This window comes from Silurus aristotelis (assembly GCF_946808225.1).
Source record: "Silurus aristotelis genome assembly, chromosome: 16".
In the NCBI taxonomy this organism is placed as follows: Eukaryota; Metazoa; Chordata; class Actinopteri; order Siluriformes; family Siluridae; genus Silurus; species Silurus aristotelis.
Genome location: NC_139589.1, coordinates 19593691 through 19611168, shown reverse-complemented (window position 1 = coordinate 19611168; position 17478 = coordinate 19593691). Strand labels below are relative to the sequence as shown.

Below are 17478 nucleotides of genomic sequence, written 5' to 3'. Positions count from 1 at the left end.
TCATATGCATAGACTTTGGAAAAAGAAAGCATAGCATACTATAACATTGCACTGCACGTACTGTTATCACACACACACACACACACACACACACACACACACACACACACACACACACACACACACACACACACACCCCTTCCTTGGTAAACAGATGGAAAGACACCTTATCGCTTAGTTTCTTTGTGAGAGCTTCTAACCCTCAAAGAGAGATAGGTCACACCTCCTGTCTAACTCTCACACACCAACACCCACACACACATAGACTCTCTCTCTCTCTCTCTCTCTCTCTCTCTCTCTCTCTCTCTCGCTCTCTCTCTCTCTTTCACTTCCCCTCTCTCTCTCTCTCTCTCTCTCTCTTTCTCTCACTTCCCCTCTCTCTCTCTCTCTCTCTCTCTCTCTCTCTCTCTCTCTCTCTTCCTTTCTCTCTCTCTCAGCTTTATCTCTGCCGCAGCACCTCTGTAGATTGATGCTAATCAGCTGCAATTCTCCGTTCCCTCAGATGCACAGGTGTGTGTTCCCAAACGTGCTCACACGTTCCTTGCAGCACTAACACTCACTCACACACACTCTCCCTTACACACACACACACACACACACACACACACACAAACACTCAAAAGAAAACAAAAGAGCTTACAGCAGCCGTAACAGTGTGTTTATTAACTAGCACTGGTCTATTATTAGTGTGTTATAGCAGTTCATTAAGAAAAACCCTTAGCTAACTACATAACTAACTACACACTAATACACTGTAACTGCAAAAGAAAGACAAAAAGACAAAAACAAACTAAAGTGTGAGATTAGGAAGATTGCCCAAACACGTGACAATTTACTAACCTGACTAACTTTCCCAGAAGCAAAGCCTCAGAATATATCAAAAGCATAAAAACCAGAGAGAAACGAGGTGCATTAGAGGCAAAAAAAAAGAAAAAAAAAGAAAAATAGTGGCAATTACTGCTGTTGTTTGGGACAAAACCCGCAAGAGTTAAACAGATCAGCCCCCCTAACATACACTCGCTCACTCTTCCCCTCCTCCCTTTCCAAATCCCTCCATCGTGCCAGCTCCTCATTTGCATGTGCTGCTTTTAGGGGTGTTTTTTCCCCTTTCTTTCTCTTTTTTTCCCCAGAAAAAGTTGGCAGCGCTCCCCGTTCTCTATAATGCCAGCGTTTGGGAATTGTGCGCGGAATGAAGCCGATCCAATCTCCCGACCGCGACATGAATTTTCATTAATTACAACCTTGTCAGCAAAAGCATTATCGGAGCTGAATATGAAAATGCTAATGAGTGCTCATTTGCATATTTTTCTTTGTCGGAATGTCATTAATTATTACGTTTTATGATGATGAATGCAGCTGTCGATGCTCTCCGAAGCGTAATTAGCCATCAGGATGCATGGATCCGATCAGCCTCGTACAAAACGGAGGCTGGTGAAAGTAAACTTTTCCCCCTTTTTCTTTCTGGTCCGCAGGGACTTTCCTTCACTTCTAATTCGCATCCTGTCGTTCACTCTTCCACTTGCTCCATTGTCATCCTTCAATCGAGATTTAACCCCAAAACTCCTGAATGCTGCAAAAAAATTAAATTAATGAGAAAAAAAAGAGAATTATTCTGGCTTAATTAATGCCATGCTTAATTACTCCAGCATGATGTCAGCAGCTTTAATTAAGTTTTGGCTCAGTTACAGGAAACTCCTGGCTGCATTAAAAGTCATAATGGAGATTTGTGCCAAAGCCTTCACAAGGCTTTTTTTGTGATCGTTAAAAAGATCGGGAGATGGAGCAACGACACCTGAACAGGAGGAGAGATGGATCACACACACTTGTGCACACCTTAAGACCTCTGATGATAGAGAATTAAGGTGTGATCAACTTACATCCCCCCCCCCCCCCCTATATAAAATTAATCAAACTCGTCATTCCCTTGTGCTCTGTTTTTTTTTTTTTTATATAATATAAGGCACGGAAAAAACAACAAAATCCAGTTGATCCGCCTTCAGCCGCTGGGAACAGTGTTTATGAGTAAAAAAGAAAAACAGGAGTAGGCAGATGGGCCCATTACACATGACCAAACCAATCAATCAGAGCTGAAGGGCCCAGGTGCAGCACAGCCGCGCAACAACGCGCCATTTCACAGTCTGTCACACACACACACACACACACACACACACACACACACACACACACACACACACACACACACACACACACACAGAGGGAGAGAGAGAGAGAGAGAGAGAGAGAGAGAGAGAGAGAGAGAGAGAAAGAGAGAGTAAGAGAGAGTAAGAGAGAGAGCGGTCCTACATGAGCAACCCGGCCATGCTCCCATGAGGGCTCATCTGCACGCACACACACATGCACACAAGCGCTCTCTCTCACTCTCCCTCACACACGCTCGCTCCTACATGCTGTCGAAAAGGACTCATCTGCAGCCCTGAGCTAGGCCTGACATCTTCATCTCACACACATACATCTCCATCAGTCTTCTCCTCATCAAGTACACTCTCTTTCTTTCACTCTTTTTGTAGTATGTTCAACCCAATTTTTATCATTCCCTCTCTATATTTCTCACTTTCCATGTGTCTAATAATAAGAATACCCCTTAACTCTCAAAACTATACCAGTGGACTTATAGTTGTGAGAAAAAATATTCAGAAAACACAAAAAGAATCCCTGGCTCAAATAGAGATTCGGTATGAATTATTTGCGTATATGTGTAAATGTGTGTGTGTTTGCTCAGTTTAGTTAAAGGACTGGGGATGTGCCCCAGGCAACCGCAAAATCATACTGTAAATTTTCTCCAACAAATGGTCAGGATGCTTTAACACTTCCAATCTTTGTGTGTGAGAGTTTGTGTGTTCCAGGCACCCGGATCTACAAAATCACAAGTGGTGTTTGAAACTTTATTTGCCAAAAAAATTAAATCCAAATCATATATAAAAACTTTTTTAGTTTTAATATATATGTAAATATTATTTTTTATGTGTTTTCATTTGTACCAGTGTCTGTGTAAAAGAAAACATCTAATAAATGTTTTCTTGTTTTTAATGCCATAATTGTCATATATATATATAAAATTAAATACTTAACGTTATCATGTTTGTGAATTAAATGGCATACATTTATTATTGCTTTTAGTGGCATAATGTTTATTAATAATCGGCAAAAAATAATAGCTTGGACAACAACAAAATAGTAAAACTTGTATTATGTATTATGACTTGTATTTTCAACCCCTACACACAATTAATAATAAAAAAAAGGAAAAATTCTAATAACTTTTAAAAATTGCTTAAACTACTGCAGTTATTAGCTTTTTAAATAACTGTGAAACCTTTTTTTTTTTTGCAATTTTTTTTATTTTTTAATTAAGAACTAGTGTCTATAGAGTTAATGGTCAATTTACACCTGACGTTCCCCAGCTGAGATGCTCAGCTTTGGGATTCATGCCAAGAAATGCTCTCCATAGTGCCTAATGCCTCTCTCCTTCTCTCCTTCTCTCTCTCTCTCTCTCTCTCTCTCTCTCTCCCTCTCTCTAATTCTTCATCCCTCATCCCTACACTCATTTATTGCACCCTCACCTCTCTCCCACAGTGGGGCAACTAGCCTGTGGGGGGGATAGAACCTCAGAGGAGTAGGAAGCCTTAGACCCTGCGTCAAAGGGGGTGGCTTTAAAATCGAGAGAGTGTGTTAATTAGAATGGTGAAGGTGAAGATTGGAGTGAGGAGGGGTCACATGCCTTCAGGACCCTCGACCCTGCCCATCAAATGCCATCTGGGTGTGTGTGAGTATGTGTGTGATGCATACTCAGGGCCTGCACGTACAGGAAATGCTAAGGTTGGATAAAAACCAAGAAAGGATTCACATGTTTTGATGGTTATTTTGTGCTGAGTTAAACATACTTAAGTGGAAGTTAATACAAAAACTTAAGTGAAGAATTTTCTATGTACTAAAATTCAAATAATTATTTGTACAGTGAGAAATAAAAACAAAGCCCCTTCGTAATTATTTTATTTTTTACAACATGAAATGAAGGGTGGGAAAAAATCTAGTTCACCTATCTGTGTAGGCTTTATCATTCTTACTGGAAGAAAGAGTTAGTAATGATTTCTGTGCTGTGATGCAAAAAGACACTTAGCTAAGGTTACATACTCAATCAGAAAACCTACAGCATAACAAGAGCAAATAACATGTAAAGAGCTGCTCAGAATCAGGACACTCAGCTGCTACATTCCAACACAAAAAAAATCCTCATCAAACAGACCTTAATTATATTTGTGTTTTATTTGCTCACTTTGTATTGTGCTTCATTTAAAAATGAACTAATAAATTATCAGCAAAGCACAAAAGGTCAGCAAGACTCTCCTAAACTTCAAAGATTTGCAGAAAAATCTTGCATCCGGGGAAAAACCTCTGCTGAATTAACACTACTGAACTCGTGCTGTGTAAAAAGTGCTGAAGGGAAACAATAAAAATCACAAACACAAAAAAAATATTCAGTTCCCAGCAAACTTGCTTACAAGTCCAAAACTTACATGTGCTTTGTGGCCAGGACAGTGACAGTAAAGAAGCACTGTGTTCGTTCACCTGCACCTGCTTGGCCTATTAGTTACACAGACACACCAACACACACACGCGCACACACACACACACACACACACACACACACACACACACACACACACACACACACACACACACACACACACACACACACACACACGCGCACACACACACTGGTAGCAATCTTTGCACAGTCACACATACACTATATGGTTGAAATCACACACAAACACACGTGTACAAACACAGGAAGCAATCTTATGTCATCTCTAGAAAACTCAAGCTCTTTTCTCTATTGTGACAATGGCAATAGCGACTGTAGTGTGATTATCATGTCGTCTAGGCTCGCATTAGCTGCTGCTCGCATTTTACCATACAGCCACACACACAAACAAAATCCTGGAACTTTAAACTCACACAAATACGAAGTAATTATTCTAATTACTCATATACATTTTTAGTACCACTCACACATATACCCTCACACACACCCACACCCACACCCACACCCACACACACACAATATAAATCCCGTGTGTGCTCCAGCAGTGTAAAACCAGTCTCAGCAGCACTAAGGTGATTGGAAGTTAAATTAATGAGTTAATGCTGCTCTAAATGACCAAAGAATAGACACGACTGTAGGCAAAGAGAGAGAGAGAGAGAGAGAGAGAGAGAGAGAGAGAGAGAGAGAGAGAGAGAGAGAGAGAGCAGAACAGAACAGAGAGAGCAGAACAGACTAATCCAACTGGGTAAAGCCTGAAGGAAAGTTGAAAGAGAGGACAAAAAGACACACAAAGAGAAAATAAAAAAAGGGAAAGACAGAGAAAGCAGGTACGAGTAAAAAAAAATAGGAAAATGAGACAGAGACAGGCAGAGAGCAAGTAGGAGAAGGCAGACATCCAACTGGTTAAAGCTAAAAGGGAATTATAGAAAGAAAGACAGAGAGAGAGAGAGAGAGAGAGAGAGAGAGAGAGAAAGAGAGAGAGAGAGAGAGAGAGAGAGAGAGAGAGAGAGAGAGAGAGAGAGACACAGAGAGCGAGAGACAGAGAGAGAGAGGGAAAAAAGAGAGGTAAAGAGAGAGAAACAGAAAGAAAGAACAGAATTGGTGATCAGGATAAATGTGTGTGGGCTTGGAGGGCCACCCCAAATCCCTGTGCTGATTATCTAAAACATGTCACTGTAATTTGTAAAGTTCTCAGTGCTCAAGAACAGTACACAATTTTTCTGTTTGAATTGATGGGCAAGGATTGCTGTGATCTCTCTCTCTCTCTCTCTCTCTCTCTCTCTCTCTCTCTCTCTCTCTCTCTCTCTCTAAAAAGGTACTGCAAAACTTGTAGATCATGGCAGCTGCATGTACATTATTTCTCATCAGTTTCATAGATTAAGAGGCAAAATTAGGAATATGTTGTTTTTTTTTTATCTCTATGTCTCTACATTAGGATGGCTTACCTTGCATTCACTTTAGAAGTGATAAAACTTACACAAAACAAACTTTAAACATAATTAGAAACAAACTGTATGGCATAAGGAGCAGTGAAAGTATGGTTCTTTTTTGGCTCAGTGAAAAATGATCTGTGTGTTTTGTTTCACAGTGCAACTCCTAAGTCGGCCCCAAAAGACTTGCCATGCTGCTTCGGGACTGAAGTGTTTGATTAACCCAAATAGAACAGTGCCTGTGTTTTCACTGTAGTGTTTAGGTATGGTGTATAAGCAATGTCCTACTGGATATATACCTCAGGGCAGACCCATGATTATGTCTCATGATTAGCTTGGGAATCACTTGGTTTGTGGATCCCAGAAAAAGCTACAATCTGTGGCTGAAAAGTCTTTTAAGCCTGTTGCCCGCACAAACCCCACCAAAAAAGGTGAATGGGAAAATGAATGAAAATGATGGTCACCATAAACACACATGTATGTATATATATATATATATATATATATATATATATATATATATATATATATATATATATATATATATATATATATATATATATATATACATACCATTATACTCATTCACATTCAAAAAACACATTAATTAACAAAGGAAATCCACTTTAAATAAGAATTCTGTTGAGGCTTTTTTAATATTATTATATTTGTCAAGCTTTGAGTGTTTTGTATGTGTGTGAATGAGGACACAAAGTGGCACTGAGGCAAAATCATAAAGTGTACTCATCAGGGTCAAACATGAAGTTGAAATTACATTTGTAGATCATTCAAGACAGATAATTCTAATCTGGATGTTTCTTTGGCTGATGCGATTTCTGTCCATATGTGAATGTTAAAACCTCAGAACAAAGTTCTTAGTGTTATCAGGTGGTCTTTTACTTTCTAACATGCAGCGTGTGAGCACAAACATATCCCCATTTGTCAGATTCTGCTGGTGATGCTACTTATGTCCCTTGTAGTATGATGCTCACAAAAAAACCACACCTAACAGCTCTCTATTGTTGAGATTCAATGTCCACAAGGTGCTTTGCATCTGAAAGATCCAGAATATAGAGGAAATATGAACAGTTATTATTCTTTTTAGGGGGATGATTCCATAGACAAAGAAGGAAGAGACAAAGGTACACAGTGTCCCTTAAAACAAAAACATTATAACAAAACCAGCCACATCAAAATGACCATACAAACTGAGAGAGAGAGAGAGAGAGAGAGAGAGAGAGAGAGAGAGAGAGAGAGAGAGAGAGAGAGAGAGAGAGAGAGAGAGAGAGAGAGAGAGAAGTGGGAGGTCCATCCTGAGGTTCTGTGTTTCATCAGGAGTGTTTGGATGTTAAACATAATAAATATCAGGAACTTTTACAACTTATATTACAAAGGATTAACTTTACCAGTTTGTGCATGTCTTAGGTATAATCTTACATTCAAATATTATAGCTAATGAGACATAAATCCCACTAACACACCTGTAGTTGTTTAACTCCTGAATTTTATCTAGCGTTTATGAGAAGCTGCTTCAATAGGGAGAAAGAGAGAGAAAAGCAGACTGACAGACAGAGAAAAGACAGAAAGTAACAGAGAAAGACAGGAAGAAAAAGAGAGAGATTAAGACAAGAAAAGAAAAACAAACATATAGACAGACAGGACAGCCCAGGGCTCTGCATTACATTTTTTATGGCCCAAGTCAAGCTTAATTAGTCTTGGGCTCTTGTATCGCAGCCTGATAATCTGTGTCACTGGCCATTTCTCACTGTGGCATAAACAGCCCATGGCACAGCTCAGTATTACAGGCGACAGAAGATCACGCCTGTATGGATTCACTCGCACAAAGAGCAATAGCCAAAAGAAGAAAAAGAGTTAATGAAGTGGATAAGTGACTTATATATAAGTGTGTGATAACCACAGAACACTGAAAGACAGTTGTGTCAAATGCTAACAACATAGAAAGCAGACAAAAAAAAAAAAAAAAAAAAAAAAAAACTAAATAAGACATTGTTTGATCCAACAAAACCTTTTAGACCAAGTACAGCTACTGCCACAGGTACACAGCAATTTAAACCACAATTGCTTTAAATGTCACAATAGACAAACACCAGAGTTTACCTTAGATACTTAGATACAGGGTAAAATAGGAGACAAGAATCCAGATACGCTTGAAGAATTCCTCCAAATGTCTAACATCCTTATTTAAATACAAGTTAATTTTGTTAAGTTGTTATCATGACATTTATGTAATTCTCAGTGTAGCCTGTGTACACAAGATTATTACCTCTACATGACTAACATCTAATAATAGTATAATGTAATTCCACATGTTTAACCATCACAGTTTAACCATCAGAACCTACCTGCCAGTCTGGAATTCACGTAGGGTGGAGAGACAGCATCATGTGACCCCAATTCCCGGCCGGTCATGTGAGAGTACTGAGAGCCGTCGACGTAAATCTGTGGCATTAAATATTAAAGGTTAGCAGGTTACCATACATGTGAATATTCAGGGTTTTTTAACTCCTACATAAGAAATAAACAGTAAAATATCATCTGTGAATAAATAAAGTTTCTCTTATAATCATGTTTTTCTACAAAATATTTTTATGCCATATTTATTAAACATATACATATTTATTTATTATATATTTACTCTATCACTGTCCTGACTAATGGTTTGGTATTGGTCTGGAAACAATCACACCAGTTCTTTATGTGTTAAATGTTAAGTAAGAGAAATAAGAATGCACAACACCTGTGGAAGAACTTTAGACTTGGTTGCATCAAAAGACGCACTCATCTTTGTTGCATTAAGCAAAAGACTCGAAATCCAAATTTATTAAAAAACATAATTGAAGTGATGAAGGTTGGTGCTAATGTTAACAATAACACTCTGCTATGTACCACACATCTCCCAATTATAATCTTACAGCATTAGCTAAAAAAAAGAAAAAGTAATGTATTTTAAGACCCATACAACTACTTACAAATGCTGAATTACTTGGATCAGAAAACTACAGGAAAACCTGAAGAAGGCAAAGCGTTTCATTCAAGTTTGCAGATAATCAATTAGTGCCAGTTACAAAGCTTTACTGATGCCATAAAAAACAACCAAGCTCAGCCTGCACTTACTACTTGATCCATTTAGTGTCTTATTCATACAGGTCAGATGCATGCACAGTGGGAGTAAGAAAATCTTAATAATTATTTATTAATCTTTCAATTACTACATGTTGAACAAAAAAATTATCTTTAATAAAACAATATTTAGCCACAGAAAAGTTTTAAGACTAAAATAATGCATGTTGGAAACTGCTGAAGTACAATGTTTTACTGCACAGTAAGGCATACACTTGCTTATAATATTGTAATTGTTTAGACTATTAGTAGGCATATTCTCTGCTACTCTTCTTTAAATATAGAGATGGATTGCTGGTTCATGTTTGAGGTGTAAACTACAGCCTAGTGTACAGATGTCCTGAGTGACATCAAAGCTTGTGCATTTCAGCAACAGGAATCAATCCTATTTGTAAGCAAAAACCTTTATCCGGCAGTCCAACAGAAAGCAGAAAGTTGAGTAGTTAAACTTGGAAAAAGTGCTAAATAAGGCAAAGGCTAATGAGTTCATCCTTTAGTGCGCATCAGTGTCACAATTCTCCATTTGCATTAGCAGAAAGTGCTTCGGTAGGCATGTCCTTCACCTCACAACTCGAATTTCTGCTGATGGCAGACATGCTTTTACCTCACATGACCTTTTGAGCACAACCTCTGAACTCAGCAGACAAGCCCGTCAATAAAGAGACAAACCAATTCAGTTCAGAAAATAAAAATAAACATTACTTAGTTGTTATGTACAATAAATAAGAGCATGAGAGAGGCCATCACAGGGCAGGCACAACTGTAGTACAAATATTCATTGTCTTCTTCTTGACTTGACTTCAAATAATTGTACATTATTTTAGGATAGACTGCCCTATCATTGCACCACAAATAGGTATCTAGATTCACTATACATATAAGTTTATGTTCTCTTGCCCATCACACCCATATACACTTGTTGAACATCCAATTACAAATGAGACTGGTTTGAGCTGAAGAAGAAATCTATTGTAACTATTGTAAGCATGCTTTACACCAGTGGTAAGGATAAAGCTCTCAGAACGCACATCAAACCTCAAGGTGGATAAAGATGACAGAAGGGGACCCTGATCTGGTCTTCTGTTCTTGTAGCCCATCCACCTTAAGGTGTGAAATACTGGGATGCTTTCCTGCTCACCAGTTATTCTACCCTTCCTGACAGCTGGAGCCAATCTTTTTGTTTTATTCTGAACTCTCTAAGCAACAGTACTATTGTTGACTTTTTGTTTCATGCACTATTCTGTGTGAACTAAACTGTTGTGTGTGAAAGTCGCAATATCCATGTCATAAATAATGTCACAGATATCACATGTTTTCTGGTGACTCTTTTTGCATATTGCTCCTGCCACATGACTTGCTAATTAGATAAATGCATGAACGTGTAAGTGTAGAGTAGATAATAAGTGTATAATGTAAATGATAGGTGTATAGTATAATATGTATTGTATAATATAGATGGATGGTTGGATGGATGGATACAGACAGACAAACAGACAGACAGACAGATAGAGAGATACCTTTGTTATGCGGCTTCCATTTCCCCAGGACGCTGAGCTTAGTCTGTCTTCCACAGCTGTAAAGGGAAAAAAGAAACAAATTAGAGAACATCATGGTTGCATTGTCACAGTTAAGCTGTGGGAAATGTTAATGAGTACTTCTCATGAAAAGTGTGTGTGTGTGTGTGTGTGTGTGTGTGTGTGTGTGTGTGTGTGTGTGTGTGTGTGTGTGTGTGTGTGTGTGTGTGTGTGTGTGAGTTGCTGAGAATTAGTGCATTGTATATTCCATCTTTATTCTGACCTTGAATACATGAATCAGTCACATGAAAGCATTACATTATCTGCTACATCTAGTCTTTATTAAACTTGAATCCTTTTAGGATATATTTCATTAAAACGCAATGTCTCTGGCAGGAAATAAATAGCCTACAACATAAACAGGATGTACAGTGATAGCTCATTCAAAACTGTGGTGTTGGTTATGTTTATGTTCGTTTAAGCTTTGTAGATAAACACAACGGCAAAAAAAAAGTTTAACTTCAAGTAGAACTCAAACTCTCTATAAACATTTATTTATAAATCTGCAGTGTAGAATTGTTATAATGTGCATTAATATAGATATATATATTTTTACAATCACAAGACTGGAATTGTTTTCTGCTCCATGATATTTCAAAAAGAAGACTACAAAATAAAAAAATTATCCATTCTATAATCAAAACTGTTAAAAAAGATGTTTAACAGATGTTGCATACTGATGTTGTATAAGAAAATGTAGTCAAATACTGCATATAAGTCAGGAAGCTTACGGAGCATCGTGTCTGTTGCAATCGGCTAAAGGAAGTGTTATAGACTGTGTGCATGTCACACCGTATTGATTTCTTGCAGTTCAGGGAGAACACAGATGCTTAAAGTACTTAACAGCTTAATGATGAAACATAAAAACTACAAATGGACCAATGAAGTAGCGAGCATCAGCACTAGAGATGTGCATATTGCCTATTTTTATCATTTGGATATCTATAAAAGGTAATGAATGTATATTCAGCAAAAACATATTCACCAACACTTAACTCTGGTCTATATATTTTAAGGCAAATAAAAAGAAAACAAAAGAAAGAAATATAAAACTCTCTTGAAAGTTAGATCAATATTTTAAATTGTGATAAATTAAGATATGTGAGTGCAAATTGCACTGAATGTCAAGCATGTTAAACATTTTCAAGTGCAGAAATGGAATAAAACCATCAATCCTGCACACATCTTTAATTAGGAGTCAAACTGGTTAACTGTAAACTGTTACGATTCCTGGACTTTACAAATAAAGAGGACAAATGGGCATTGAAAATCATAGCACTGTCCCACAATGACTTACATCTGGTTAACATGAGTTAGAATTTTAATCAACAACACTGAATTTTTTTTTTAATATTTAATAGCTTAGACACTGGACAAAAGCTATATCCCTGTTTAGCACCATGAAAACCATTTAACTGACTGCTTGTCCTTTTTTAGAGACTTTTATCAAAAGCTATTACAAATAATACAATGTCCAGCATACTTTTTTGGCCTACTAGTAAAAGAGAAAACAACATACTGTGGTGCCACATGTCCAAATGCTTAATTGTTGGAGAAATTCAACCTTGACTGCACTTGAGCGATCTGACATCCAAAGAATATAATTAAAATAGAGCTTACCTAAAAGTCAAAATTATGAGCATCCAACAATCAAAAATTTCCCTTTATCTACCTCATTGATATATTACCTCTATGATTTCCATACATTAAATCTCCATTAAAAATGACGCAGCCAAGAAACTTGCAGAATCGTATACATACTTAAAACAAGTCATGATCTACAACCCAATCTTTTTTTTCATGTTTAAAAAAATGTGAAAGCAAAACAGGCCTAACTATTCAACAAAAACATTAATGTTGCAGCATAATGTGAAACAGACACAATCAACACTAACTCGTGGTCTTTAGAGAAGAGAAAGAGAGAGATGCTCTTGCAATCAATATGCACATGCAGCGTTAATTTAGTACTTTTCATCCAATACTGAGTTGAATGAAAAGTCTTGGACAACCTGTTAAAGGCAATTCTGCATATGTGTGTGTGTGTGTGTGTGTGTGTGTGTGTGTGTGTGTGTGTGTGTGTGTTATATGCTGCAGCCTGTCAGGAGCTAATAAAGTTACAGTGACAGACGAGCGCATGTCTCTCGTGCAGATGAAATTAAAGCAGGTCGACATGAAACAGAGATGTATTAATGCACTTATCTCTGCCGTCACAAAGAAACAGACACAAGCTATTTATATGACACTCATCCTTTAGAGGAAGCACCCTCTCTCTTTACTGATTAAGAAAGAAGGAAAGAAAGAAAGAAAGAAAGAAAGAAAGAAAGAAAGAAAGAAAGAAAGAAAGAAAGAAAGAAAGAAAGAAAGAAAGAAAGAAAGAAAGAAACATCGAGACATAGAGTGAATCAGACTGTAGTGAGGTCACTGTGCACTCAACCACTGTTAAATTTTTCTTCTCACACTAAATGACATGAACCTTAAGAAAACTATTTTATGGATTAACCATCAAACACACACACACACACACACACACACACACACACACACACACACACACACCCCTTAATTACCCTTTCCATATGATTCCATATTGCTGCAGCAAAGAGTTCATAAAGTGCCACCTTTGTGGCAGTTAGAGAGCACCTGTCTGCTTACACACACACAGAGACACACACACACACACACACACAGAGACACACACACACACACACACACACACACACACACACACACACACACTCCTGGCAGACAGCTATCTGTTATCCCTTGTCTAAATGAACCCAGCATGTATGTCACTCTACTAGACAGCCCATAAACCTTTGCTCCTGTCTGTGTCACTGAAGCTTAATGAAGGACAGTGAAACAGTCCTTACACCCCACACACACACACACACACACACACACACACACACACACACACACACACACACACACACACACACACACAAACACACATACTTATAAAAAGCATGATTAAATCCAAAACACTAATTATTAAATAATAATTACAACATAATTATTACATCGTGCATCATAACTATCAAAAAATATATATTTGATATAAAGCCAATTTTCAGTTGATATGCACACTGATTTTTTTCTAGTCCAAGCTTGCTCTGTGAACGAGAGAGAACAGCCGGCAGGGCAGTTAATAACATACAAAATAGGGCTGGTAGTCGAGTTAGTTTAGAGACCCGATCTTGTTTTAAAGGGTTAGACTGTGTCTTTAAAAAAAAGACACAGTCTAAGAGCAGCCAGTGCATCTATGATCTACAAATCCATTTGTAGTGTAAATAATACGGGAAAGAGGAATTATGGTGATACTGTGCGTAGATCAGAAATGTATGCGTAAATCGTAAAAATGATTTGCACGGTAATAGTTTTTTTTATTTCCTACAAAGATTGAGAGAGAGAGAGAGAGAGAGAGAGAGAGAGAGAGAGAGAGAGAGAGAGAGAGAGAGAGAGAGAGAGAGAGAGAGAGAGAGAGGACATATTCTGCACACCTGGGAGTGATCTGGGTGCGGGAGGTTTACATTATGGTGGGCTGTTTGTGATACCACCACTACTGAACATTACATTGACCCCTAAACACAAGCCATGTGAGGCCCACATTGTGAGCCCACATTGTGAGCCCACGCCTCTCATATATTTGATGATCACTCTCAGTCTACCCATCGCACAAATTGTGTACATTTGTGTAAATAAACATTTGTATTGTTTTTAATAATAATTGCAGATGGCAAGTTGACAACTATTATCAACATAAAATATAATACAACATTGTTTTGACAAATCTTTTTTTTTAAACTACACAAAAATTCTGTTCATTTGTGAAGGTATAAGCCTCCAGAATATATAATTATAAAAATGTTGCAAAATAATTAAATGATCTATATATAAATTAAATATACAAACATTAAAAACAAACATATGAACATATTAAAGCCGCAGTAATTCACATTTGAAAACACAGAAGTTAACTGAAGTAGTAGACAAATGCTATACAAAGAGAATGGAACAGAGAAACGCAGCAAACTAACTGGTTTGTTTAAAAAAAAAGAAAAAATATGCCTTGGTGTACAAATACATAATGATTTGCTGAAAACCACAACAGTGACTAAAAATGTAATCGTTTACTGCTGCTGCTATTTGCTGCTTTTAGATTTAGTGTTTGTTCGCACCGTTTTAATTGAATCCATCACGATGTCATGAGCGAGCTGATTGCACAACCTGATGCTCGCGAGTCACGCCAGAACAGATCCAGTGCGACTGTCCCAAAGTTAGCAAACATACAGTTTACACAATAGCACTTCTTTAAACTATACCATTTTTACATGATGGGGATTATACAGCTTTTGCTTACCGTGCTGATGTTTCGACATCATCTGTGATACCAGTGTGTTTTCTTTTCGTATGCTTGTGCATCACTGTGCGATTGAATATGGGGCTTTAACACACAGCAGAGGGCTGTTCATGTTGTGATTTATTCTTCACATCCCACAGCAATTTACCGAAAGCGAACAATCTGTAGCAATTTTTACAATGGCATGTAAATGTCTCCCATTTGGAATTGAATTTTGGTATTATAAATGATTTATTTTTATTTTATATATTATTCGATAAAAAATGTGAATTGTTTTTACTGATAAATCTTTTCACACCCTGTTTAACTGAAAACTAATTAGAATTCAATAAAACAGTGGTTAAAAAAAATTTTCACATATGCTTCATATGCTGATCTTCTTATCGGAAATACGACTTGAACTACAAATTGCGACTGTCATTTACAATTTTGCTGGCTGTCATCGTAATACATATTGCAGAAAGCATCTTCATGTGCAGTAATGTTAAGCCATTTTAAACTGCACAATTTGCATATTTTGTTCAAGAATGTTTTGCTAGTTTTCATTTGTTCTGTGGAATATTGATGAAATAAATTCCTAGGCTGAAAATTTAAATAACTTTAAACAACTGCTCCCTTACCAGCCTTTCTCTTTGCCCGCAAGTTAATTAAATAAATAAAAAAACACAGACAAAAACATTACAAATGTGATTTTTTTTGGCCTTGCTTCTCTTCATTGTTATACACTGCTTCAAAAACATGTGCATTATTGAATAATGTAATGTAATTAGTCAAAACAAATCCAAATTTACATGGTTGTCCACTGGGTGAATAACATTCCAAATTTGCTTGCCCAGGTGCAGTATCGTATCACACATCTGTGTGGGCCCCAGCAGCTATGAGACAGTACCCCCCTTACACATATCGTCCATGGCCATGCAAAGACTTTGTCAAGGTGGGATAGTTATGACATAGGAATGTCTATGAACTGCACAAAAGAAGGCTTGTGTGTGCACACGCACACACACAGACACACACAAATAAAATTTATTATTTAAAAAACCTATTACTATAATATTTACAAAGTCAAAAGATCATTTTAATTAATGCTTTCAGTACAAACAGAAACCTTGAGAAATCATGTTTGTGTTATAATACTGGGATTGGATGTGTTCCTCTAAGCTAGGGGTGTCCAATCTATTCCACTAAGAACTGGTGCAGGTTTTTATTCCACCCAATCAGAGGCCACACCTAACAGTCATTGAAAATGAAAATCATTAGATTCAAACAAGTAGAATTTGGTTGTGGACTTTGTGGACAAGATTAGACACCCCTGCTACAAGGCATTCAACTATAACTGCTAGTGCCGTGAATGCTGAAAGAAGATAAGTTAAGTTAAATGAAATGTAGAAATCTATCCAAATATTTAAAACATCAAGCAACAAAGTTCTGGCAACAACAAGACATCAATAATTAACTGATTCTAGGTGTATAACTGTTTGATGTGAAGGATCAAGTGAAATGAGTGATCTGTACCATGGTGTGTATTGTCTATCCCTAATTTCTCTGCTCACAACACTGAATTTGAACTTGCTTTAAGTCATGGTGCATCGCTGTTTAAATGCATTATGCATTCAGTAGCTTATAATAGTTAATAGTTGTAAACTGTCCCTGTTAATTGATCAGTGCTTATGGGTGGAGGTGGATTGGGGTTATCCTTTTCTGCTGTAAAAGGATACTGAAGGGAGTGAGTGAGTGTGTGTGTGTGTGTGTGTGTGTGTGTGTGTGTGTGTGTGTGTGTGTGTGTGTGTGTGTGTGTGTGTGTGTGTGTGTGTAATGTCAGACTCTCCTTGTCACTTAAATCCTGAAAAGTAGTCCCATCCCCCCATCTCCAACCCTGTGTCTGAGACCAGATGTGTACAGATGTTCAGCAGATTTCTTCAGTGGTGAAAGGATGTGTGTGTGTGTGTGTGTGTGTGTGTGTGTGTGTGTGTGTGTGTGTGTGTGTGTGTGTGTGTGTGTGGTTAAGAGTGTGTGGAGGGGGATCCAAAATAAAGATGGACTGGTATTTCTATATAGAAAAGGCAAGAAAAAAAAAAACACAAAGATAGGGAGAGATCAAAAATAAGGATGGAAAAAATAAATTACTAAAGAGTGGTTTATGAAAGAGGCACCAGATACACTGATTTATTCAGTGACATAAGACCATAAACAAGACACACCTAAACGTAGCCTTGTAAAAATTAAAGTACATCCTCTTTGAATTGGTTTTATTATAAGGGCATAATAAAAATTATCTAGTTCTTATCAGGTATTAAAATGAGCTAAATACAACCTCAGCATCAACACCACCACCAACAACACCTGAAATATTACAGTGTCAGTATTTATTTTACAAAAATCATGCCAAAATTTAAACCAACTTAT

At 37.3% G+C, this 17478-nt stretch overlaps 1 protein-coding gene across 11 annotated transcripts in view; it reads right to left on the bottom strand.

Annotated features, from left to right (window-relative positions):
• The window catches only part of tcf4 (transcription factor 4), a 162594-nt gene that overhangs the window by 97770 nt on the left and 47346 nt on the right, over positions 1-17478 (bottom strand). For all 11 annotated transcript variants that reach the window (XM_083564081.1, XM_083564076.1, XM_083564065.1 and 8 more), the window contains 2 exons: positions 10656-10711; positions 8361-8457 (listed from right to left, as the gene is read on the bottom strand). In XM_083564081.1, the coding sequence (XP_083420207.1) occupies positions 8361-8457; positions 10656-10711 (153 nt within the window). The remainder of the gene's footprint in view (positions 1-8360; positions 8458-10655; positions 10712-17478) is intronic.